The sequence below is a fragment of the Schistocerca americana genome, chromosome 4 (genome assembly GCF_021461395.2).
Source record: "Schistocerca americana isolate TAMUIC-IGC-003095 chromosome 4, iqSchAmer2.1, whole genome shotgun sequence".
NCBI lineage: Eukaryota > Metazoa > Arthropoda > Insecta > Orthoptera > Acrididae > Schistocerca > Schistocerca americana.
Window position 1 is genome coordinate 151000694 of NC_060122.1, and position 26880 is coordinate 151027573.

Sequence of the window (26880 nt, forward strand, 5' to 3'; positions counted from 1 at the left end):
GGTGATGAAACTTAACTCTAGAATCCAATGCAGAATGTCAAAAACACACCCTGCCTAGATTCAGTAGGTTTTTTCAGATTGGCTACTTTAAATCCAATACTTACAAAACTGACTTCATACATTTTATATACATTTCCTGATCACACCTGCTCCACTTATTTGCTATATAAAACTTCATTTGACTCAGTATGAGCCAGCACACTGTAACATCACCAAACAGTCATAACATAAAACACAAAGGCCTCAATGAAGCTTTGGAGTGTCATTTTCCTTACAACAATGACTAGTACATTTCAGTTTTTGTATATAATATATACAAATATCTTTACATTATTTATGTACAAAACACTCCACTTCAACAAAAGTTTTGCTAAAATATATTTTTACATTTATCAGTACAAAATAAATTTTATGTCCTTAAAAACATAGTAAAACAAAATTAATATGTAATTCTTTGAAGAATTACATAAACAGTCTTGCAAAATCATCAGCAACAAAATAAGACATGATTATATATCCTTCCCACATCTCTCTCTCTCTCTCTCTCTCTCTCTCTCTCTCTCTCTCACCACATAGTAGGTAGGGAAAGGGGGACACCCACGCATGCATGCACACGCACATGCATGCACATCCAGCCACCCACCTATGAGGGAGAGGGAGAAAGGGGGATGGAGGGGTGAGAGGGGGAGTAAGAGAGAGGGGGGGGAGAGAGAGAGAGAGAGAGAGAGAGAGAGAGAGAGAGAACTAGCCTGACAACTCTTGATATGCCATTTTCATGTATGAGATGTACACACACACACACACACACACACACACACACACACAGTCTCTCATGTAATCTGTATATTACACACCTAAATACATAGTTTCATGGTCTGTGCTAGGTTAGTTGTTGTTATCATTTATACAAAGAGAATTTAACATGTCATCATATTCACGCATACTTGATTCGAATGCTTCAAGTGTTTTTGAGATGTCACTAACTTGTTCCGCAAGAGTTGGCTGTTCCATGAAAGTCTTGAGCTGGGGAGCACTCTGACATTCACGATAGAATGCTCCTAAGTCGCTGTTGGCATTGCTCCCAGCAAATGGGGTTTTCTGAAAACAAAGGGCACACATATCAAATATCTCACCATAAAATTACAACATAATCCTACTAATGAGATTGCACTTTATCTTTTTTGTGTGTAGTTTTTTTCATGGCTTTTAATAAATTTTTAGAGGTGCTGTGAAGCCAATTGCAATAATAACCTTAGGAACCACTGAAGAGAGAAACATTGGGAAAGAAAGCAAGGTTAAGGCACAGGACTAAATTTTGTTGCAATCATTTTGTAATTTTGTTTGACAGTGAAAATAACTGCAAGAGGCATATCAATGTTACAAATGTGAGAAAATATGGAAGGAAACGTCTAATCAAAATTTTAGTGCTGTACCCATGTTCACACTCAAACCAGACAGATGAAGATTTCAGTATTACAATCAGACAAATGCACTTTTAAAGTAACATTCTATGCATTGTTTAAGTGCCACTGGAAAAAGTCACTGTAAGAGAAGTGTTAACAATGAGGCTTGCAAGTATAGTCTTTTACAAAGACAGGCCATCACTACTATCGTTTTTTGGCAAAATGGAAGTGCAGAAATTCTGTTCATTGACACACACTTACCTAGTAACTGTAAAGTGAGAATAAAGCAGTTTCAAAATTAGGGTGATGATCAAACAAATAAGATTTTTAATAAATCTTGTGATTGAAACACAAAGTCTGGAGTTTATTATTCACACCGTATTTTACACTTACCAAGTCCACCATAATAAAATCTTCGTTTACAGAACAGCTTGATCGCCTTGATTCTGTTGGTGAATGACAGTGAGGTGTAAGATTACCATTCCCTTCGTCTTCCGCTTCACTTTCCCTTGATGGTTGTTGCTGATCTTTGTTTTGCTGTTGTGGCATTGGACTTTGTAATGGTGATTGTTGCTTTGGAGTTAACAAACTACTGAATGGAACATTTGGAATAATGAGCTCTGGTTCAACTGCTTTCAAAGGATGCCTTTTACTATCTGCAAATGCTCCAAGCTTCATGGTTTCTGACAGAGATGAGGCATTGTCTTCACTGTGAAAGAATAATAAAGACACTTAGAATTCAAGAGTGTTACAATCCATTGGTAAAACAATATTAACAATTACTATGTGTAACTGAAACAATAAACAGTGAGACAAGTATTACATTCTGTACACACACTTTCAAACAAAAGTCAAGTCGGTATAAGTTTTAAATAATATACTTCAACATCAGTTCACTCAATTGGTATAATTGCTGGTTTCAATTTACTACCAAGTCATCATCACATAATTTGTGAAGTTACTATGTAACACATTCCAATCATAAGATGACAGATGGCAACTTAGTACTCAGTCCAAACTAGTAATGGTAACTTTTGTATGACCTGAAGCTGATATATATATATAAAAACAAAGATGATGTGACTTACCATACGAAAGCGCTGGCAGGTCGATAGAAACACAAACAGACACATACATACACACAAAATTCAAGCTTTCGCAACAAACTGTTGCCTCATCAGGAAAGAGGGAAGGAGAGGGAAAGACGAAAGGAAGTGGGTTTTAAGGGAGAGGGTAAGGAGTCATTCCAATCCCGGGAGCAGAAAGACTTACCTTAGTGGGAAAAAAGGACGGGTATACACTCGCGCGCGCGCACACACACACACACACACACACACACACACACACACACACACACACACACACATATGCAAACACAAGCAGATATATATATATTATAGAGGGAAACATTCCACGCGGGAAAAATATATTTAAAAACAAAGATGATGTGACTTACCAAATGAAAGTGCTGGCAGGTCGACAGACACACAAACAAACACAAACATACACACAAAATTCAAGCTTTCGCAACAAACTGTTGCCTCATCAGGAAAGAGGGAAGGAGAGGGAAAGACGAAAGGATGTGGGTTTTAAGGGAGAGGGTAAGGAGTCATTCCAATCCCGGGAGCGGAAAGACTTACCTTAGGGGGAAAAAAGGACGGGTATACACTCGCGCACACACACACATATCCATCCACACATATACAGACACAAGCAGACATATTTAAAGACAAAGACTCTTTGTCTTTAAATATGTCTGCTTGTGTCTGTATATGTGTGTGTGTGTGTGTGTGTGTGTGTGTGTGTGTGTGTGTGTGTGTGTGTGTGCGTGCGCGAGTGTATACCCGTCCTTTTTTCCCCCTAAGGTAAGTCTTTCTGCTCCCGGGATTGGAATGACTCCTTACCCTCTCCCTTAAAACCCACATCCTTTCGTCTTTCCCTCTCCTTCCCTCTTTCCTGATGAGGCAACAGTTTGTTGCGAAAGCTTGAATTTTGTGTGTATGTTTGTGTGTCTGTCGACCTGCCAGCACTTTCATTTGGTAAGTCACATCATCTTTGTTTTTAGATATATATTTCCTACGTGGAATGTTTCCCTCTATTTTTTTTTATATATATATATATATATATATATATATATATATATATATATATTTAAAGAAAACTCTACAAGATGTTCTCTGTGTTTCCCTGCTACGTATGTTTGGTCTGTTTAAATAACTGACATCAGTTTTTGGAAACATTTACAGATGGAGAGATCTCTGAAATAATTCACTATTAAAAATATATGATTTTGATGAGCTATGGAGCATATAATCTCTATTGGAAAATTTTAGTCCACTTAGGTACTAAAAGAGGTCTTCTTCAATATATGTCTAACAAAATATTTAGCAAGTAGCACCAAAAATGGACATAAACGATTTGCAGAAGAAGCAGTTTTTTCATACAACGAAAGAGAGAAAAGGGGACTGCATTATTGACAAGTCCACAGAAATTCTGCTGCCTAAATCAGAGATAACTGAGAGCTACCATGTGTAATTCTTCCTTTTATGTAATCGTGAACAGCATGCATGCATGCATGCACGCATGCAGCTTGGTTCCTGTTCACAGAGAAAACTTCGCAGTTCACAATTAAATGGAATGGCATGACCAAACATGAAGCAAATCAACAATGACATTTTAATAAGACACAGGTAGGAAAGTAAGAAAAGTGGAAGCCTTCAGCAATGAGAAAAATAGGCAAAAAGAGGATGGGGAGGGGTGAGGGGGGGGGGGGAGGGGGGGGGGGGAAGCAAGAGTGAAAAACAAAATTAAAAATCAAAGTTAAAAAATGGCATAAACTTATAGGAAAAGGAAGTTGACTGCGGTCCAGGACGTCCAGTAACTGGAGAATTCTTACAGTACCAAGAGGAAAACTCAAAATCTTCAGTGTCTTCAAGCAGACACCATCAAATGCTACTGTACTGGATGCTCTGCACTGTTACAGACAACAGTATATAATACACAGAGCCACCAAACCCATTCATCCTTTTTGACAATATAAGTTATACCTTGTTGATGCAGGAAGTAGAACAGCATCTGCAAATCAACCTATGATAAGAGTTGCCTCAAGGTTAGATTCCATTCTGATGCAGTACCACCGATGAGCCAAGGGGAGGCAAAAGTAAGAGTGTATGTAGGACACTTGGCAACTGAGGCTGCCACAAGGATATGAACCCTAAGGGCTGCTTGATGTTGAACATTATGAGGAATGTCATCACCTTATGGTTTGAGAGTAGGCTCTGTAGCACAAATGACAATAAAAGGTTGTTGCTGTTGTTGTTGTTGTCTTCAGTCCTGAGACTGGTTTGATGCAGCTCTCCATGCTACTCTATCCTGTGCAAGCTGCTTCATCTCCACGTACTTACTGCAACCTACATCCTTCTGAATCTGCTTAGTGTATTCATCTCTTGGTCTCCCTCTACGATTTTTACCCTCCACGCTGCCCTCCAATGCTAAATTTGTGACCCCCTGATGCCTCAGAACATGTCCTACCAACCAGTCCCTTCTTCTTGTCAAGTTATGCCACAAACTCCTCTTCTCCCCAATTTTATTCAATACCTCCTCATTAGTTATGTGATCTACCCATCTAATCTTCAGCATTCTTCTGTAGCACCACATTTCGAAAGCTTCTATTCTCTTCTTGTCCAAACTATTTATTGTGCATGTTTCACTTACATACATGGCTACACTCCATACAAATACTTTCAGAAACGACTTCCTGACACTTAAATCTATACTCGATGTTATCAAATTTCTCTTCCTCAGAAACGCTTTCCTTGCCATTGCCAGTCTACATTTTAAATCCTCTCTACTTCGACCATCATCAGTTATTTTGCTCCCCAAATAGCAAAACTCCTTTACTACTTTAAGTGCCTCATTTCCTAATCTAATTCCCTCAGCATCACACGTCTTAATTTGACTACATTCCATTATCCTCGTTTTGCTTTTGTTGATGTTCATCTTATACCCTCCTTTCAAGACACTGTCCATTCCGTTCAACTGCTCTTCCAAGTCCTTTGCTGTCTGTGACAGAATTACAATGTCATCGGCGAACCTCAAAGTTTTTATTTCTTCTCCATGGACTTTAATACCTACTCCGAATTTTTGTTTCCTTTACTGCTTGCTCAATATACAGATTGAATAACATCGGGAACAGGCTACAACCCTGTCTCACTCCCTTCCCAACCACTGCTTCCCTTTGATGCCCCTCGACTCTTATAACTGCCATATGGTTTCTGTACAAATTGTAAATAGCCTTTCGCTCCCTGTATTTTACCCCTGCCACCTTTAGAATTTGAAAGAGAGTATTCCAGTCAACATTGTCAAAAGCTTTCTCTAAGTCTACAAATGCTAGAAATGTAGGTTTGCCTTTCCTTAATCTATTTTCTAAGGTAAGTCGTAGGGTCAGTATTGCCTTACGTGTTCCAACATTTCTGCGGAATCCAAACTGATCTTCGCCGAGGTCGGCTTCTACAAGTTTTTCCATTCGTCTGTAAAGAATTCGCGTTAGTATTTTGCAGCTGTGACTTATTAAACTGATAGTTCGGTAATTTTCACATCTGTCAACACCTGCTTTCTTTGGGATTGGAATTATTATATTCTTCTTGAAGTCTGAGGGTATTTCGCCTGTCTCATACATCTTGTTCACCAAATGGTTGAGTTTTGTCAGGACTGGCTCTCCCAAGGTCGTCAGTAGTACCAATGGAATGTTGTCTACTCCCGGGGCCTTGTTTCGACTCAGGTCTTTCAGTGCTCTGTCAAACTCTATACGCAGTATCATATCTCCCATTTCATCTTCATCTACATACTCTTCCATTTCCATAATATTGTCCTCAAGTACATCGCCCTTGTACAAGGTGTGGCTAGAAAAAAAACCGGCTTGGAACTGGTGAAACAATAAAACGAATGCAATAAGGCTAAAAGTCGCATGGCCTGTCACGTGACTCTCGCTCCGCCTACTGCTCGAGTTTCATCTGCCTCCTGCACTCAGTCTGCCCGTGGCGTCTGTTTTAAGTAGTTGACGTTTTGTCTGTGCGTCGGAAAATGTTGAGTGTACAGAAAGAACAGCGTGTTAACATCAAATTTTGTTTCAAACTAGGAAAATCTGCAAGTGAAACGTTTGTAATGTTACAACAAGTGTACGGCGATGATTGTTTATCGCGAACACAAGTGTTTGAGTGGTTTAAACAATTTAAAGATGGCCGCGAAGACACCAGTGATGACACTCGCACTGGCAGACCATTGTCAGCAAAAACTGATGCAAACATTGAAAAAATCGGTAAACTTGTTCGACAAGATCGCCGTTTAGCAATCAGAGCAGTGTCTGAGTTAACAGGAGTTGACATGGAAAGTGTTAGGCAGATTCTTCATGAAAGTTTCAACATGAACAAAGTGTGTTCAAAAATGGTTCCAAAGTGTCTCACAATTGAACAGAAGGAACGCCGAAGAATAATTTGTTCTGACATCCTGGAAAACATTGAAAGTGATCCCACCTTTTTACAAAATGTTATTACTTGCGATGAATCGTGGTTTTTTACTTACGATCCCGAAACTAAACGCCAATCGATGCATTGGAAAACTCCTGGTTCTCCACGACAAAAAAAGCACGAATGTCAAAATCTAAATTCAAGGGAATGATTGTTTTTTTTTGACATCAAAGGGATTGTGCACATTGATTGGGTACCAGAGGGACAAACAGTGAATCAGCATTACTACATTAGCGTCCTGGCTACCCTACGTGAGCGAGTACGGAGAAAACGGAACGATTTGTGGAGAAAAAAAGTCATGGATCCTTCACAAAGACAATGCCCCAGCTCACAGTGCGTTGTCAGTGAAGACGTTTTTGGCAAAACACAACATTCCCATCTTAGATCATCCACCCTACTCACCTGATTTGGCCCCCTGTGACTTTTTTCTTTTCCCTAAAGTCAAGTCAGCTTTGAAAGGAACTAGATTTGAGACTGTTGAAGCAGTAAAAGATAAAGCGACGGAAGTAATGTATGGACTTACCGAAAATGATCTGCAGCATTGCTATGAACAGTGGAAAATTCGTATGGAGCGGTGTAGAGACTGAGGAGGAGAGTACATTGAAGGAGATAACATGAAATTGTAAATAAATGTTTTTTCCAGCATCAGTCCGGTTTTTTTCTAGCCGCACCTCGTATAGACCCTCTATATACTCCTTCCACCTTTCTGCTTTCCCTTCTTTGGTTAGAACTGGGTTTCCATCCGAGCTCTTGATATTCATACAAGTGGCACTCCTTTCTCCAAAGGTCTCTTTAATTTTCCTTACCCCTAGTGAGATAAGCCTCTACATCCTTAAATTTGTCCTCTAGCCATCCCTGCTTAGCCATTTTGCACTTCCTGATGATCTCATTTTTGAGACGTTTGTATTCCCTTTTGCCTGCTTTATTTACTGCATTTTTATATTTTCTCCTTTCATCAATTAAATTCAATATTTCTTCAGTTACCCAAGGATTTCTACTAACCCTTGTCTTTACCTACTTGATCCTCTGCTGCCTTCACCACTTCATCCCTCAGAGCTACCAATTCTTCTTCTACTGTATTTCTTTCCCCCATTCCTGTCAATTGTTCCCTTATGCTCTCCCTGAAACTCTGTACAACCTCTGGTTTAGTCAGTTTATCCAGGTCCCATCTCCTTAGATTCCCACCTTTTTGCTGTTTCTTCAGTTTTGATCTACAGTTCATAACCACTAGATTGTGGCACGAGTTCACATCTGCCCCTGGAAATGCCTTACAATTTAAAACCTGGTTCCTAAATCTCTGTCTTACCATTATATAATATATCTGATACCTTCTAGTATCTCCAGGATTCTTCCATGTATACAACCTTCTTTTATCATTCTTGAACCAAGTGTTAGCTATGATTAAGTTATGCTCTGTGCAAAATTCTACCAGACGGCTTCCTCTTTCATTTCTCTCCCCCAATCCATATTCACCCACTATGTTTCCTTCTCTCCCTTTTCCTACTCTCGATTCCAGTCACCCATGACTATTAAATTTTCGTCTCCCTTCACTACCAGAACAATTTCTTTTATCTCATCATACATTTCATCAATTTCTTCATCATCTGCAGAGCTAGTTTGCATATAAACTTGTACTACTGTAGTAGGCATGGGCTTCGTGTCTATCTTGGCCACAATAATGCGTTCACTATGCTGTTGGTAGTAGCTTACCAGCACTCCTATTTTTCTATTCATTATTAAACCTACTCCTGCATTATCCCTATTTGATTTTGTATTTATAACCCTGTATTCACCTGACCAAAAGTCTTGTTCCTCCTGCCACCGAACTTCACTAATTCACACTATATCTAACTTCAACCTATCCATTTCCCTTTTTAAATTTTCTAACCTACCTGCCTGATTAAGGGATCTGACATTCCACGCTCCAATTGGTAGAACGCCAGTTTTCTTTCTCCTGATAACGACGTCCTCGAGTAGTCCCCGCCCAGAGATCCGAATGGGGGACTATTTTACCTCCGGAATATTTTACCCAAGAGGACGCCATCATCATTTAACCATACAGTAAAGCTGCATGCCCTCGGGAAAAATTACGGCTGTAGTTTCCCCTTGCTTTCAGCCGTTCGCAGTACCAGCACAGCAAGGCCGTTTTGGTTAGTGTTGCAAGGCCAGATCAGTCAATCATCCGGACTGTTGCCCCTGCAACTACTCAAAAGGCTGCCGCCCCTCTTCAGGAACCACACGAGTCTGGCCTCTCAACAGATACCCCTCCATTGTAGTTGCACCTACAGTACGGCCATCTGTATCGATGAGGCACGCAAGCCTCCCCGCCAACTGCAAGGTCCATGGTTCATGGGGGTAGGACAATAGAGGTAGTGAGAGAGATTTCCTCAGAGCCAGTCTTGTAGGGTAACTCAAACACTGAAAGCACTGACAAAGTTGACTGTAGACTTGTAACATGAATCAGCTCTTAAACATACACGAGGGCTGTTCAAAAAGTAAGGTGACTTTTCAAATTGCACGGGTATTTTTTTTTTGTTATGTTGGTACACATGTCCCGAACATATGTTCACAGTTTCATGTGTACAGCCTACTTTGTTTGTTTTTGACATGTTTGTCTTGGGACTTACGTTTCTTTTTCTTTTAAGGTGGAGGAGGGCAGGACACAGAGGGAGTACAGGTGTCTGAAAGATCTGTAACCGAAAGAGAGCAGGTGACCTTGGTGCACACAGATGGTGCATCTCGTGGCCGATGGTAGTAGGAATCTTCCGGCTTGAGAAACGCTGAGGAGAGGGGTCCCAGGAGGGAGCCCGATCACCGGCAGGTGCCAAAGAAGGGGGCACTTCTTCAGTCGGAGAAGGGAGAGGCTCCCGGACGGGACGTCGTGGGAACTGCATGGGGGGGGGGGGGGGGGGGATGGGAGAGGGAGGACAGGGCTGGGGTAAGGAAGAGGTAGGAGGGGGATAGGATGTAACAGAGGCAAAAGTGAAAGATAGCAACACTGGATAGAGTCTCTCATACTTTTGGCAAGTCTCAGCACAGGACAGGCGATCCACGAACTTGTACTCTTGCATCTTCTTTTCTCTCTTGTAAGCTGGCCAATCTGGCAAGCAAGCTGAGTGGCGGTCAAGACAACTGACACACACACACAGGTGGCAGAACCCAAAACGCAAGCACCGAAAGCACCTCATGGGTGTTGGGATGTTCACCTTCACATCTCATCTGTAACACATAATGTTGACCTTCTCTGGCAGGGTACCCCCCAAAATCCAGAACGAAGAAGCCGTTATCAGTGCAGTTGCCTTTGCAACCCTTCTCTCAAGCTGAACAAAATGAACACCGCATTGCTCCAGATTAGCCCGGAGTTCCTCATCAGTTTGCAGGATGAGGTCCCTATGGAAGATAACACCCCAGACCATATTCAGAGACTGGTGAGGGGTAACAGACATTGGGATATTGCCAAGACGGTCATAAGCACCATGAGCTGCAGATTGGGTGGCAGAAGAGGCTTTTATCAACAGGGAGCCTTACTAAGAGACTCCACTTCACCAAACTTGTCCTTTAGGCTGCCTGGTCATAAAAAGGAGCATTCGATGATCCTTCACCACTTGAAGAGAAGACCATCTGAGAACGAACAGATTTTTGCAGCTTGAGACGTTTCATGTTCCACGCATCCGCCCTGGTACCACCCGAAGTGGGCTCTCCCTATGGGCATCACCAAGCCACAGCAAGGACCACCTGGCATGGCAGCCATTTGTGGGAGTTCTGATGCTCCAAGAATATAAGCAACCACTTCTTGGCATACATGGGGAGGGAATAGCTCAGGTATCGGTAGTGTGATCCCTGTGTTGAAGGCTCAGCCATCTGGCTGGGTACATCATAACAGCCCCACATCACGGACTAGCTACACATGCTGGTGACCTAGCAGGGTGGAAGTGGGCTACAGTGGGGAAGGGAAAGGGGAAGGAAGTGGGGGAAGAGGAATCCACACCATAGACACTAGGGAGGGGGTTCTTCCCCAAATGACTCACACTAAAAACAGAAAATTTAGAAGTGGAGGTCAAACCTCAAGTGAGGACCTAAACGCAAAAAGAATGAAAGAACAGGCAGAAGGAACAAAATTGCAAACAGTACAGGGAACCAGTTGGATAGTCAGGTCGATATAAATCAGAACACCATGAGGGGGGAAGGACGGGGCAAAGGGGAAAGAGTGAGGATAGGGAGGGAGGGCAGGGTGAAGGAAATTCAGCCAGGGGAGGAAGAATTGGCTGCAATAGCTCAAGGCACCCGTGTCCACCACACACGACAGAACCAAGAGACCTCTGGAGAGAGATTGGGGGGGGGGGGGGGGGGCAGATCATCATTGCAACTGGTTCTGCAGAGTCTCGGCTTTAAATACAAAAATATTACAGGTCGTAAGATGTTGGTGGAACGAGAACACATAGCCGCATGGTGACGCAGATTTTTACGTGAAATGAAAGACATTAATTTCGAAGACGTTGTTTGGATCAATGAAACATGGGTGAATGCAGATCATACTGTTAAGAAAGGCTGGAGGACAACAAAGGAGAAGGTGTGACACTCCCCACTGTAAAAGGTGGTACAATTGTTCATTTGCATGCTGGTATGTACCATAGCTTTATTTCCAGCTGTCAACTGCTTTTCATATCCAAGAAAACATCAGAGTACCATGAGGAAATGAATCATGAAACATTTTTAAATTGGTTCGAAAATACATTGTTACTCAGTTTAGAAAATTCATCAGTAACTATTATCGACAATGCCACATACCGTTTAGTTTTGAAGGATAAGACTCCAACACTGTCCTCTCGAAAGGAAGCCATTATTCAATAGTTACAACAACACTGAGTTACTGCGGATGAAGTACTTGTGCCACTTAACAAGACACAGTTTCCAACCTATGTTATCGAGAAGATAGCTTATAAATAGTCATAAGAATACCACCTTATCACTGTCACTTTAACACTATTGAACTTATTTGGACTGAAGTGAAAGGCTATGTTACTTGCAGAAATAAAAAAATTACTATGAGTGAAGTTGAGAAACTGACTATTCAGGGCCTAGAAAATGTCACAGAAATGGACTGGAGGGCTGTTGTAATGACACAAATTACTGCAAGCTACTCATCCACTTTGGAAGGTTCCAGTGATTCTGATAAGAGTGGTACGTATCCACCCTCTTTTGGACAGAGAAGCTACCTGCAGCTAGCAATCAGTGGAGGAATGTACACAAAAAAGTTTCCTTACTTTTAAACAGTGTACATTATTTCTATGTGCTGTGCCTGTGTGGCCTATAACATGTAATGTGTCAGCTCCTGACGCCAGTGTGAGGGTAGTTCCATGCAATCAATGTAAGTCAGAAATAACAGTTTGATTTAGGCACCGATTTCTCTCTTGAGTTTGCTCACATTGGTTAGCTTTAATCGCTGTAAACAAAGTGAGTGTGACGAGTTCTGCCACAAGTTCTTGACCGCTGTCTCCTCGGATACACCGCATTTCATGAGGTTGCGGTTATGTTCATCATACCTCAGGACAGCCACTGCCATCATTGCTTTGCATTATACACAAGAAAAGGGGGTCTCATGTGTTCAATAATATTATCAATCTGTCATCATATTGACCACTTGAGGGCACTTACTGATGTACTGCCAATACCAGAAATATTTACAAGCAGTATTGATGGCTCCAAAAGCATTCTCAATATGTACCGACCCTGTGGGGTCAAGCATTGATGGTTTAACATTATTCACCATTCAAGCGTTGGCAGAACTTTACGAACTAGCCATACAGCTAATGTGCACTCTTCAATTGATCAGTTCATCTTTGAGCTTAACATCTTTCAGATTCAGTTTTCATAGTAGTCTTAACATAAATAGCTGAAAGGTCTATGCAGTAGTCGTATTTATCACTTTACAGTGATCAATTGAGCATCCTGTTTTCTTCTTTAACTAGGAAGCAAGCATAGTAGGCCTCAATATGTACTGTATATGCAATGACTAAGAAATACGAATCAGAATGGTCACATTATTTACATTAATTACCTGAATATATCATTGCAGTACAGATGTAATTACTTCATAGGTTTCAATAACTTTTTGCTAATTGTATTTTATGATATTACAGCAGGAAATTTCAAGCATTCAAATGACCTGCCTGTTGAGAGAAATCTCAAGTTATACTTGATGTTATTGACTGCAACTGCCTCTCCCATTGACAAATTTTGTTTTTCTAGTTTACATCATATAAACATTAATAATTAGTCATAAGATGAAGGACTCACATGAAAATGGTTTGACATCTTCTGTTTCTGTGATTAAGGTTTTAGTCAGTAAATTAACATACGACAGCTTTTTTTTTTTCAACCATTCTCAGACATATTGCCCCCTTTTCATTGTTTTCTGTTGTTTGTCAGCTACAATTTTGTAAAATGATGAAAAAGTAACAAACTTCAAAATGCCGCCACCACTTTAGCAGAGTGAAACTGGTAATCTGAAAAAAGTTCTTCTACATTGTGACAGTTTGAAGTTTGTTACTTCAATTTTCAGAATTCCAGAATGGAATAATGTCAAGCATATATAACCTGGTAAAATCAGATTGCCCACTGACAATACTGACAGTATTATTGATGATGTCATGCTTGCTTTAATGTTTTAAAAGTATGAAAAACTAGAACTGTCAATAAATATTGAATGTTTGCAGGCCTGTTAGCAGCACTTACGAAGTGATGTGCTGTGTGTCATTTATAACAAGAGCTGAAGCCAACTTCTGATTTTGTAATACTGTCATTGCAAGTGACACACATCAACTATCAAGTAATTTTAAACAGACTATAGAAAAACTGCTACTGTTCCTATTCATCCAGTGCCTGGTATGTAAAGGACAGTAAGCTGATAGTGTTATCCACACACAACGTGAAGTAAAACTGCATCTCTTTCCCCTACTCAGTGATGCAGCATCAGGATTACAGATATCCATGGCTTGCAAAGGAACAGTAAGAAGTAGGTAACTAATCTAACCATTTTATACAACCTATAGTATATGCTTACGGAGCTCCCACAGAAGAATCTTCTTCCAAGCTGTCCAATGACTCCACTGTTCACAGTCTGCCTTCCTTCATCACTTCTTTACCACTGCCACACAATGTTCCCTGATTGTCACTGTTATGCCACCTCCCTCTAACAATACATTCCCCATGTTCAAGCCCTCTGTTGCCATTAAGCACTATCACTCCCACTACAGGATCAACAATACACATCATCTCATTCCTTATACACATAACAAATTATATGCTTTTACACAACTTGTCCTTCGACAGAAAGATACACAAACAAATCTGTGGCATGCTACAGGGATCCACATGGCACAGTCATCATAAGCAAACTTGTTTACTGGCCACCTAGAGGAAGCCTTCCAAGTAATCTATGATCTTGACTGGTTGAAGTCCACTGACAATGACATCATAATCTGGACCCAGGGCTCACACACACTATCCTCATACCTCTACAGCCTCCATCTCACCCATGAATTACAATGGGATTTCTTCAAGGTTAGTGTGCTACCTAACTGAATATTTCCTCTCACCTCTACTATATCTCCATAAAAAGTCCACCCCTATAGAGCCAATCAACCGACAGGAGTATCTCCATTTTGATAGCTGCTGTCCCTTCCGCAGTAAATATTTTCTCCCATATCCAAGCCACCTGTTGATAGCAAGTCTGCAATACTCCCTTCTTTGGAACACTGAAGGTATGCTCAGATGCCTGATGAAATACAAATATATAGATTTTGCCTAGCGCAGTAATTTCTAGTTGTGGCCACTGCACTGTGACTTCTTGCCCCTCTCAGCCAGTCAGCCGGTGTCATGAAATGGGACAAAACTACAGGAAAGCTTTAAGCAAATGTCAGAGCCCAGAACTGCAATACAGCCACAGCCAGGCAGCAGGTGCTGGTCACTGAACTGTGTGATCAGCTCCTGTGAAATCAGGCCACAGGCCAAAAAAATTGGCTGCAGCCATCTGTCATCCTTGCTCGATCAGCACTCTTCAAGCAGCAGCAGCAGCGGCAGCAGCAGCAGCAAGACTTCTGTGACACCATTCCAGGTGTCAATGCACTGGGACCAGCCTTTGGGAGGCCACTCTGGCATCAACTTCCGCACTGTTGACCTGCACTGCCAATTATGCCAGACCCCTACCACTGTGCCATTCCAGGTGGTTTGCAATGTTTGACAAGGCACTGTTGAGAGTCTTTGTTGTAAACTCTGCCTCCATCGGGTCATGAACAAGGGACTTCTGCCTGTCTGCCCAGCCCGGACAGCCAACACTCCACCAGCTGCCTGCCCCTGTTCTTCATCATTGATCCAGATTTCGAATCCAGACAGCATGTGCACAACACTGGCTGTGACTGCGCCTGTTGCTCAGAGCAGAATGTTACATGAAAACGAAAACACACAGGAATGACTACCAGCCACAAAGAATAATTAAAGACTTGTCCATGTTGGAATCACAATTGAATGACTGAATAAAGGACTGTGAATATGTACACTGCTGACCTGTCTGCTGCTTCTCCTCAAGCCTATCATCTATCAAACCACCTACAGACCTTATCATTCCCACAGGAAAACCTGAATCCATCCTGACAAGCGAGAACTGCTCGTGTTTTAATTCTAGTTTTTCCGCAGCTCCACCTAATCTTCTACTCATCTTGTTTCTTGATTTTCTTGAACACTCTGCATGTGTCAGTTGTCTTTATACATCTTTGTCCATGCCTTCTGTGATTAAGCTGAATTCCTCTGTAACTTCTTACATCAGTCGTGTGGTACTCTTGCATTTCTTTGAGCTCTTTCAGACCCTCAAGGGCAATCTGCTGTCACTAATTTCATGGGTACTCCCAGTGAACTTCAACTAACTTTTCACCACTTCAGCTGTCAATTTATTATTGTGTAAAGCTTCTGATTTCTCCTTTTCTTCAGAAGGCATTTATTCCTTTTTTGGGCGAATATCTCCCTTAGCACCTTCTTATCTATTTTCTTAACTTCTTGGTTTCTGTTTCCCTAATGTGTGTTAAACATTCGGAAACATACATTGCTTCTGGGTGGTAATGAAGCTGTGACTTTAAATATACCATGGAATTATAAAGAAATTCTATGAAGGCAGTAGAAGGAATTCACTGTCTTGGTTTGGCAAGAGTAGTCACTATGGCTACCATGAAAACTAAGTATTTGATTGGAACAATATGTTATCATGTGCAGTACTTGCAGCGTAAAGCTTCCCACAACAGAAGTTGCTGTGTTGTTTTACATTCTTCCTTTGTCGCTGAAGTGAAAGTGAGGAGTTTCAATAAACTTATTCAAACACATTGGCAAAGCAAAGATCTGGATATTGTGATCACTACAGCTTTGATATTGGACTACTACAGTGCAGATACATAGAAAATAATCTACCACATCCACTTGTTGCTTATGGGCATACTGTTGCAACCTGCTGGGTATTAATCACTTCACTAACACTACACATTTTTCTCTTCGGTGTCGAATAAGAGAAGAATCTATAACAAAACAGAAACTTCTCTTTTTTGCAAACTGACTCCATAAGTACTTCAGGTGTTAACATACTCTGTCAGTCCAAAAAGTTTCATCAAGACTGGATTAATAAAAACTATAGGGAAGTTGTGGTGATTCCAATGTTTCCAGGGTTCTGTGTAGTCTTCTCCCCCTTGAGTACATTGCACAGAGTTGTCAGTGAAGTCCACCTTTGAGATCCTCTTCTTCAAAACATTCTGGAGAATGTCTTTAACACTACATTTAGGGGGGGTATGAAAGTGAACTTTTCCTTACAAATGACAATTTAACTGGAAACAGGAAATACCTTATGCAGACATCAGGCATCATCTCAATGTGAGTATACAACAGCATTTACCTTTGTTGGTATCGTCCATGCTTCGGACTGAGGTCAGAGTGGAAATGATCACTTTTCAACATTATGGAGCTATCTTTGCCTGTGTGTTGTGGTGAGATAGTCATTTTTGTTCTGTATGCCACCGTAAGATGTATTGTGCCTACAGGTGTGCACAGCTGTCCAACTCTCAGTTTGTTGTAGCCTTCACCTGCAAAAAAAAGCAATCTTTACTGTTCACTTAACATATGTTTATGTAACTTCTTTCTTAAAGTAATATTGGGCTATTTAAGAAAAATCAGAAAGCTACTTGACACTTTCACTACTCCAAATGTAGTAACTGGTTTGTGCTAGACTTCTTCCACATGCTCCTGAGATAACACATGTGGGTTGATAGATTGTAGGGGGGATTAAGGGCTCCAGCAGACTACGAAGTCACCAGTCTTTCATTTGCAGATCAAGTCTATTAAGAGAGCTTTATTACTTACCAAAAGTGAAAGCCACCCAAGCACATCGCTGCACATGCAAAAGCGTAGCCCAGAGGCAAGACCCCCCCCTCCCCCCCTTCCTCTCAGGCCCAACCTTCAGACGACATCATCAGATTTGTGTAAAACTACGGTGTAACCAACAACAGTCTTATAAACAGGCAAAGAGAAGGTAATGCAAATGGAATAGGCGTAAATAACCAAGAGCATGCAGATATCAGAAAGAGATGTGAAAGATAATAAAAAGTAGAGTGACCTGAACCAAAAGCAGGACAGGCACACAGTAGTTGTCATGCCATACCCCAAATATTGTTCCATTTCCAAGTGAGCAGATACCTTAGTTGCACTCACAAATTAACACTTGGGATTGTCAAAGTGTATGGAGGCGGGTGGATGGGTGGGGGTGCGGGGGTTGCAGGAAGCAATCTGCTTCTCTCGCCAAACGGTCTGCTAGTTCATTCCCTGGGATACCCACATGACTGGGGACCCAGAGAAGGACAACTGTGCAGGCAGTATGATTAATTCGAAGAAAGGTCATGAACAGTACATATCACAGCATGACAAAAGTGACATTGGTCACTGGCCTGGAGACTGCTCACTGAGTCACTACACATCATGTGCAGTCAAGGGACAACTCTGTTAATGGCCATATGCTCTGCCACAGAAACACTACATGTTACAGGCAATGAATGGTGTTCCCGACAGGTGGGAGATGAAAGGTCATAACCCATTGTATCCCTCATTTTAGAACAGTCGTGTTAAAGATGACAGCACTCTGATATTCTTGAAGAAATGAGAGAAACTGCAGCCAGAAGGTGATCCAGGTGACAGACTGTAGGTCGTTTAAACAGTTCTGTCCTAATTCATGGCATGGGTGCCAATCATTAGTGGGGAGGGGGCACAAGTGAACACAAACATAAAGAGCACATTCTAAGGAAGATAGGAAGAGGTCCTGGCAGGGGCCTGCAAGATGTATTCTGTCCTGGCAGGGGTATGCAAGATGTATTCCAATTGCTATTCCCATCTGAGAGTGGTTGTCAGGGGGTCAATGTCCCTCACATGCAAAAAGAACTGGACATGTTGGAGGATCAGGAAATTGTCAATTGGCAACTGCATAGGTGAGCAAGTGTAGGTACCAGTGGAATTAAGAGGTAGTTCCCCACTTTGGCAAGGAGATTGTCCACACTAAGGCACAAATGGCCAAACTGTGCAACAACATCTAAGCTTGGGGTACCATAGTAGTGTTCTGGGTCGGGATGGTCCATGCTGCTACAAAAACTCACAAATTATGTTTTTGCACGAGAGAATTGTAAACTATGGTAAAGCATCCAGACAGAGGTCCTTCAGATGGTGCCTTGGAGCTGCCGTTCAGACAAGGTTACAGAGTGGGAGCTGCAGCAAATGCTGAAGTTGTGGCTGCAAATTGCAGGGGTGACCAGGGCCTGACAGTGATCACTAGCCCATTGGTGGTGGTGGTGGTGGTGGTGGTGGTGGTGATGAGTGCTACACTCAGCATGGAGCCTTGCAGGTTGCTGTTCTCTTGGACCCATGGAGAGCCAAGTGAAGTCCCAACTCGAGTGCAGCACAACCAGTGGGATAAAAAGCGATGAATAAAAATTGGTAGGGAGCCTCAAAAGCCCCAGACAAGAAGGCTAAGAAAAATGTGATCGCGCCAGTTGTATGCCTTATGCAGATCAAAAAAGATTGCAATAAGATGTTGGCTAGTCAGCTGTGGATCAACTCTCCCAGAAATCACATCGATAGAATGGGAGGGGGGGGAGGGAGAAAAGACCACAAGATCCTAGACCCAGGCATAATCATCAGCAATCATCCTTTCAAGTAGTTTGCAGAGCACATTGGTGAGGCCAATTGGCTAAGTCAGTGAAAGGTTCATTACATAATTTGGCATCCCAAGGGATGAACGAGGGGGGGAGTCCATCTTCAATTCGTCACTTACATGCCCAGAAGGCAGCCACATAAGATAGCGCCAAATACTATGTGAGTTGCTACATGTCCAGCGAGAGCTGATATGCCAGTACAGCGACCATCCTGGAGGAACAGACCAGTGAAGCTGTGAATCTTCGGCAGCCCATGAAACTACATTGACCCACACATGGAAAGAAGAGGCATAAATTCCCATGCAGGAGACATCACGTTCCCAGCATTCGTTGCTACTGCTTTTAATTAGACAGAAAGCCTTACCATGAAGTCACTTAAAAGTGATAAGTTTTGTCTGAAAAAGATGTCACCTGAAATGTCAAAGGGCTCTTCAGAGCTCCTGAATAACAGTTGCTACGTGTTTGGTCCACCATTTCATGGCCCAGCAATGGATGGGACCTGTAGAAAGGGGAATAGCAGGTCCAGCAAAATGACAACATCGGAGATGTCCTCCACAACCTAACTGGTGCGATCTGACAGGCAGTAGCAGAAACATAAATTCGCCATTGGTTCTTTAATGCACCCAAATGGTAGACGGTCCGTCTGGCTTTAGCAAGGAAGCAACAGAATCATCATAAAATGGTCACTGTCACGAAGATTGTCATGTGATCAATATTGTGAAGCTGCAAAATTGGATGAAGGGAATATTAGATCAACAGCTGGAAAGGTGTAACAGGCAGCACTAAAGTTGGTAGGAATACCATCATCGAGGAGAGGAGGAGGAGAGGAGAAGATTAGTGGTTAACATCCCGTCGACAACGAGGTCATTAGAGACGGAGCGCAAGTTCGGGTGAGGGAAGGATGGGGAATGAAATCGGCCGTGCCCTTTCAAAGGAACCATCCCGGCATTTGCCTGAAGCGATTTAGGGAAATCACGGAAAACCTAAATCAGGATGGCCGGAGACGGGATTGAACCGTCGTCCTCCCGAATGCGAGTCCAGTGTGCTAACCACTGCGCCACCTCGCTCGGTCATCATCGAGGAGAGACAGATCATGGATGGTAAGAAGCTGGCCCAGTCAGACAACATGGGACTTCCTCCAGGGAACAGGGAACAGTGTGAACTGAATTCCCAAAGCAAGAGAAAAAGAGAACAGGAGAAGTGGGGAGGGGGGGGGGGGGGGTGAGGATTGTTGGATTAAGGTGGTCAACCCATTGTAAATAAGTGGCCTGGGTGGAGCTACGTAGACACTGCAAATGGTGAATGTCAAGGTCACCTGCACCTGCACCTCTAAGGCTTCCAAACACAGAATGGTGGGGCTGTCCACTCACTATATCTGTGCAAACCAATGTACAGACTCCTCCATATGCCCTTTTGAGGCCAGCATGGTTCTTACAGAATGCACGATGACCACAGAGCTTAGGAAATGGCCATGACTAAGGTGCTTTTCTAGCAGAGTAACATAAATTGCACAAGAGGAGGAAATAAGGTTGTGCAGTTCTGGCAGGTGACACATTCATTACAGTTCCATGAAAAGAACAGGAGGACCAGTCATGCCCCACAATCAATACCTGTCACCAATGTTGATGGAACCGTATCAATGAACATTGTTTCATAATCTGAAGGTGTAGGGGGAGGGAGGGGGATCTAGCTCCTCCAAGCTCACCAAAAAAGCCTTTTCCCAATTTTTCTTCTTGAAGCTGCTGCTTTGGTCAGGTGCAGGAAGTAGTTCCTGAAGACGGGGCTGTGGGAACCAGAAGGAGGTGGGAGAGCTCTGGTATGGAAAAGCACGAAGATACCAGGAGTGATGGTAGTGACTTTCATACAATTTGTCATCATATCAACGAGATGCAGGCATTCATAATTTTTACGTGCCTCAGTATACGTCAGCTGATCAGTATATTTAATTCCTGTATTTCCTTTTCTTTCTTGAAGACTGGGTGAACCAGCGAATGTGGAGGACGATGTTCTGTGAAACTGACAAAGGTGGTTGTTCACAGGGACTACCTTCGTATAGTGGTCGTTCCCAGTTGCCACATTTTGGGTCCTCCATGCAATGAGTTCACATATGGCCAAACAGTAAGCATTAGAAGCTTCTCAGGGGTGGTGGAACAGAAGGTTTCACATCACACCTGTACACCATGACTAACTTTTTCCCTTTAAAGGCTAAAATAAACCTGCATCTGTTTAATTATCCTTGGGACCTTTTTTGACATGTCAGACAAAACGTAGGGCTTAACTCCTTATATTATTCCATAGCTTCTCATCTGTTTGGAACAATGTCTCTGTTGAAGACGATTCCTTGGATCATTTATAAAGTTTTGTGTGTGGGGAACAGTCACTGGTTCAGCCACACATTCATATGCCTGAAGAACTGTGGACCATGCAGCAGAGGCGGCTTTAATCAACAGCAATCCATTATTCATTTTTCCCAATGACTCAACTTCCCCAAATTTATCTTCCATATCTTCCACAAGAATTAATGGCTTTCATGCAGTAATAGTATCCCCATCAGTTCGAGTATATACTAAGAACTGTATAAATTGTTTTGCTTCAGGATGTCTGACTTTTACTTCTTCCCACAGGGTAGCCACAGCATGGAAAGCAGTATTGTTGGAACTGTTTGCATTGAAATTTCTATACCTGTCTGATGAGGTGGCTGGATCAGAATGGCCACTGTTTTGGTGTAATTTAATAGGTTTCATGTGTGAAATATCCACCTGATGCCACCTACTCCATCCAAGAGCTCTTCCCATGGGCTCCACCAAACTGCAGCAGAAGCCAAGTGGCACAATGGCCTTTGCCAGGGTCCTAATGCCTACGGAAAATGGTCAGCAACTCCTTGGCCTGCATTGGGAGCAAGCAGCTCAGGTCTAAGCAGTATGATTCCTGTGTTGTCAGGCAGGCTCAACTGAAATCTTACACAATCATGACACTACATTAGTTTGGCTATCTTGCTAGCTTTGGGGAAATGTCACATTGGGGTGTTGGAGAAGAGGAAATCAAAGAGTACACTTGCCTCACCTCAGGATGAGGGGGTAGATATTGTCTAGTAAAAATTAAATATTTGTGGAACACTGCCTTCAATTACAATGTCACTCTCTCTCTTCCTATGGCATAGCTAATCATGAGAATGCCATAAGGTTGTAATGGGCAGCAGCATAATCACCGTGCCTATCTAAGGAGACTGCTGGGGCCTCACTGCCACCTGCTTTGGAGTAAAACATTTAACTGAAGATTGTGGCCCCATTTATCATTCACTTCATCTAAGAGCTGCCCACATGAGTTGAACCCAGGCATAGCAGGGTCTACATGGCATGGTGGGTGCTGGCTGGAGTCACAGTACCCCAAAGAAGATAGGCACAAAATCCACAGCTTGTGTGGAAAGTTCACAGCTCTTATAGCAATAGTGCCTTCCCTGATTGGTCTGGGGGCTACCACTGGGCAAGTAAAAGAAGACTACCCTCTGACAAATTGGTTACTCTGTTGGGTTTTGGGTACAGTGAGTGGGTCACCAAAAGCAAAATGCCTGGATGGTCACACCCACATGCCATGCTAGGTGCCATCCCCTAAGCAGTTCACACTTCCTAAGAATTTGGGAAACAAATTCTGATGGTGATCATGAATAAGTTAAAAAAACTGAACGAGTATAAAGGGAAACACAAATGAACTTAAGCAAGACTTGGGTACAAGTAAAAGGCCTAGTTAGGAGAATGCAGCAGTATAGAATAGTACAGAGAGAGGCAGGAATTGTGGTACAGAAGAGGACTAAGTACTGCAATGGATCGGGGTCCCATGCTCATCATACACATATTCGGGAAGGATACTTGAGCCCCCTGAGCATAATACAAATGGGAAATGACCACTTGTTCATATGTTCACTGCCACAATTGTATATGCACTTAGGTCTTCCATGCACTCTTATTGCACTAATGAATATAATCCGACTTGTGTGTTCACCAGCCAACATATAAAGGCTGGAATGGGGTTTCTGTATGAAGTTACCACAGTTAGTTCCTTGCTAGGCATTTTGTGGGATTTACATTTTGTATAATACATCTGAGAAGACAATCTGCAGGTGACAGGATCCTTGCTCTACTAATGGACAACTCTGGTGATTGTTTCAATTCAGGAGTTAACAAAATATAGTCTTATATAGTGCAATCCTCCCTTTTTGAGATAACAGCAAACAATTAATATTACTAAACCAGGTGTTAACAAAATATAGTCTTATATCGTGCACTGGATTTAACAGAAAAACTATTTCGTGATGTGTAATGCCTCTTTTGCCATATCTGTCACTGGAGTTAACTACCCGTTTCAATCACTTTTTGCACTCACCAAACAAACGTGACAAAAAACATAAATCTCTTCTTTTATTTCATCTGTAAGTCCTAACTGGTAATATAGCAATACTCAAAAACTGGTCAAACAAGGGTATTGTAATCTATCTCATACATGTGTGGATTACACAGCCTGATGATTCTTCCAATGATTCTCAGTCAGACATCTGTCTTCCCTACAATTAATGTTATGAGATCGTTCCACTTAAAATCAGTCTGTATGCATATTTCCAGATACTTGATGGATGTGACCTCTTCCAGCAACTACTCAGAAAACATGTACTCATACAATAATGAATCTGTCCACCTATTTATGCTCCAGTTACATTCTCTGCTTTCAGAGTAGCTTTGTACCATAGCTGTGTAATGACAGTGGGTCTTTCCCATCCTTCCCAAATTTGCTCAGCACATACCTAATGCTTATTGTATGATATGGTGCTCTTGAACCTCTCAAACATTTATACTCACTTTTCAGCCTCGGAGAGGTATTTTTGACGTTGACTGCACAAGTAGTTTACCATGCAGTCTTCCACAATACCTCCATTTTTGTCTGTCTCTCTAACGAAACTTTCAGTGCTATTCACGGTTTCTGTCTAGACCTTACGTGTTCCCCTCAATGTCACTGAAATGACAAAGACATGAAGCAAGCCAAATAATTTCATGCCTATGCCTTTTAGCAATCTCATCAACTATGCATAATGGAAATTGTCATTCTTTGTGACACAATTTTGAGCAGTTCAGCTTTCTTTAAACATCCGAAATCCACATCTAATTTTTTTTCGGCTCCTGAATACAGTCTCTTCTTGTTGCCGAGAACTGAATGAAATGGAGCATTATACATAACAATTGGTGATGGACTTGTCAGATTTGTGACAAGCGATGCCTCTAATCACTTCTGCAATACTATCATGCTCATTTCTTCATGATAATCATGTGTCTTGTTCAGAAGAATCATAAACAGTCAGTGTGGCCCAAAACTGTCCAATGTACACTCTGACAAAAAACCTGGCCGCCAGCTGGCTGCCGCAGAGTTCTAGTTCGACCAATCACAATGTGGGACAAATAACATGGCCAAACTGATAATCCTCCCCCGTAATGCCCCTCAGATCTTTTCTACACCATGTCCTAAAGTGATAAGGCCATTATTGCCTTATTACCTTAGGACATAGTGTAGAAAAGATCTGAGGATGGCCATTATGGCCTTATCACTTTAGGACACAGTGTAGAAAAGATTTGAGGATGGTCATTACGGACTGAAACTGGTCATCGTCAAAAGAATTGATATTGTGATCAAAGACTGGAATAAAAAGCATTTGAATAACAGTTCTGTCCAATAACATTTTTGCAACAGATTTCTAAGCAGACTGTCTGCCTTCGAATGCCATATGCACCAGAGCTCTCTCAAGTCCATTTGCTGGCACCCGGTACTGACCACTGTGGTTATGCTGTGCTCCTTTGCCCAAAGAGTTAACTTACTCTAATCACTCTGGATAGAGTAAATGCTTCACTGTTGTTAGGTGTTCTACTAAAGTTGTCCACAAATTTACATTTCAAGCTCAATAGCAAAAGAGGAAGACACCGCATTTTAATATGTTGAGCTTCATATTACTATAATATGTGGGACATGAGTATTGTCCAAAATTAATTTTATCCTCTGTGATCCAAAATTAATTTTATCCTCGGTGATCCAATCATAATACTTCACTGCATTGTTGAATGCAGTAACACTTTACTTCTTGTTCCTTTTCCTCTTAAAAGCAATTCTTCATGCATTTTTTGAGCAGGAATTCATGTGTTTTCAGAGAGTAACTGCAGTATAATGTTACTGCAGTCATTTGATTCTGTATGGTAAACATATGTGATAGACAGTGTCAATACCTTGCAGCACATGCTCCATAGCAACACAGGCACACTGCACATTTTGGATTCCATGTACGGATTCATGGATAACTTCATGCAGATCGAAAGGGAATTTAAGGAGCTTGATTAGATTTAAATCAACAAAATTGACAATTTTTGAAGCCACCCAGAGTGGAAGGATGTGTTACGGCATTGTCAGCTAACATCCACAGGGAAGTGGCTCTGAGCACTATGGGACTCAACTGCTGAGGTCATTAGTCCTCTAGAACTTAGAACTAGTTAAACCTAACTAACCTAAGGACATCACAAACATCCATGCTCGAGGCAGGATTCGAACCTGCGACCGTAGCGGTCTTGCGGTTCCAGACTGCAGCGCCTTTAACCGCACGGCCACTTCGGCCCCACAGGGAAGTCTAATTGCTGTTACACAGATTCATCACAGAGGAACTATATTCACTTCATAATTATTCTCTTGGCATATGGGTTTCACGTGATGAACAAAATTCAAATTTGTATTGGTGACGGTCGGGTCAGAACTCTTCGGAGGCATTTGTATAGCAAAGCAGCTTAATATTTGCAATGTAGATATCTATGACCACTAAAACAGGTTACTGAGTCAAGCTTGTGTGAAGACTTACTGTGTATGGGTTTTTCCTTCAGATTTTTGTTAAATAATTTCTTTCATATGTGAAGTATGACATTCCTGGAGCACAAAAATTAAATGTTCTGTCTCAGTGTATCACCTTGCATGAGGATTATGTAGCACAAATCTTCAAAAAGGAAAAAGAAAGAACAAAGGAATTCAGCAGAACAATTCAGAATTACAAGTTGAAGTAAATGCACTGTCACAGGGTTGCCAATTATTAGCTGTGCTAGAGGCAGCTATGTAGCAAAATGCTTCTCGAATCTTTCAGAGGGGAGGCAGGGGCACATTTGGTTTTTAAGCAGCATTATCTTCTGGTACTTTGTAATGTCACCTTTCAGACTATCTACATTTAAGGCATTCAATTACATTTAACTGCTTATTTTAGATGGTTTTCTGCGTGGTAAGGGGTTGTTAACACCAGTGTCATGTAATTTCAGCACAAGAATAGCAAGCAAATTATGTTACGTTTTTACTCATGTAGCATACGACATATGAAATATTAAGGTACATAATTTTCTATCATGATTACAATTTCCCCAAAACACAAAGAGTTTGCAATAAAAGTTTATTTCAATACAATAATGAATAATTGCAAATCACCCTTGCTCCACATCATGAAACATATCATCATCAAATACTTGGCACCTAAAAATCGACTGTGTCTATGTGCAGTATTGTGCCACACACAAATACAATTTCACAGCTAACACAAGAATGCAGGAGTATGTTGATGGGCATTAAAACGAGATGAAATGAAATTAATTAATTATTCAATGACACGCAGTAATCATTTCATCTGAGGATTCAGAAGAGAGTAAACTGAAAATTATGGTC

At 41.7% G+C, this 26880-nt stretch overlaps 1 protein-coding gene across 2 annotated transcripts in view; it reads right to left on the bottom strand.

Moving 5' to 3' along the window:
* Positions 1 to 794: 794 nt before the first annotated feature.
* The window catches only part of LOC124612874 (autophagy-related protein 13 homolog), a 31065-nt gene continuing 4979 nt past the window's right edge, over positions 795 to 26880 (bottom strand). For both annotated transcript variants that reach the window (XM_047141314.1, XM_047141313.1), the window contains exons 3-5: positions 16860 to 17046; positions 1797 to 2112; positions 795 to 1098 (exon numbers count right to left, since the gene is read on the bottom strand). In XM_047141314.1, coding sequence (XP_046997270.1) covers positions 886 to 1098; positions 1797 to 2112; positions 16860 to 17046 — 716 coding nt within the window. In that variant the 3' untranslated portion in view covers positions 795 to 885. The remainder of the gene's footprint in view (positions 1099 to 1796; positions 2113 to 16859; positions 17047 to 26880) is intronic.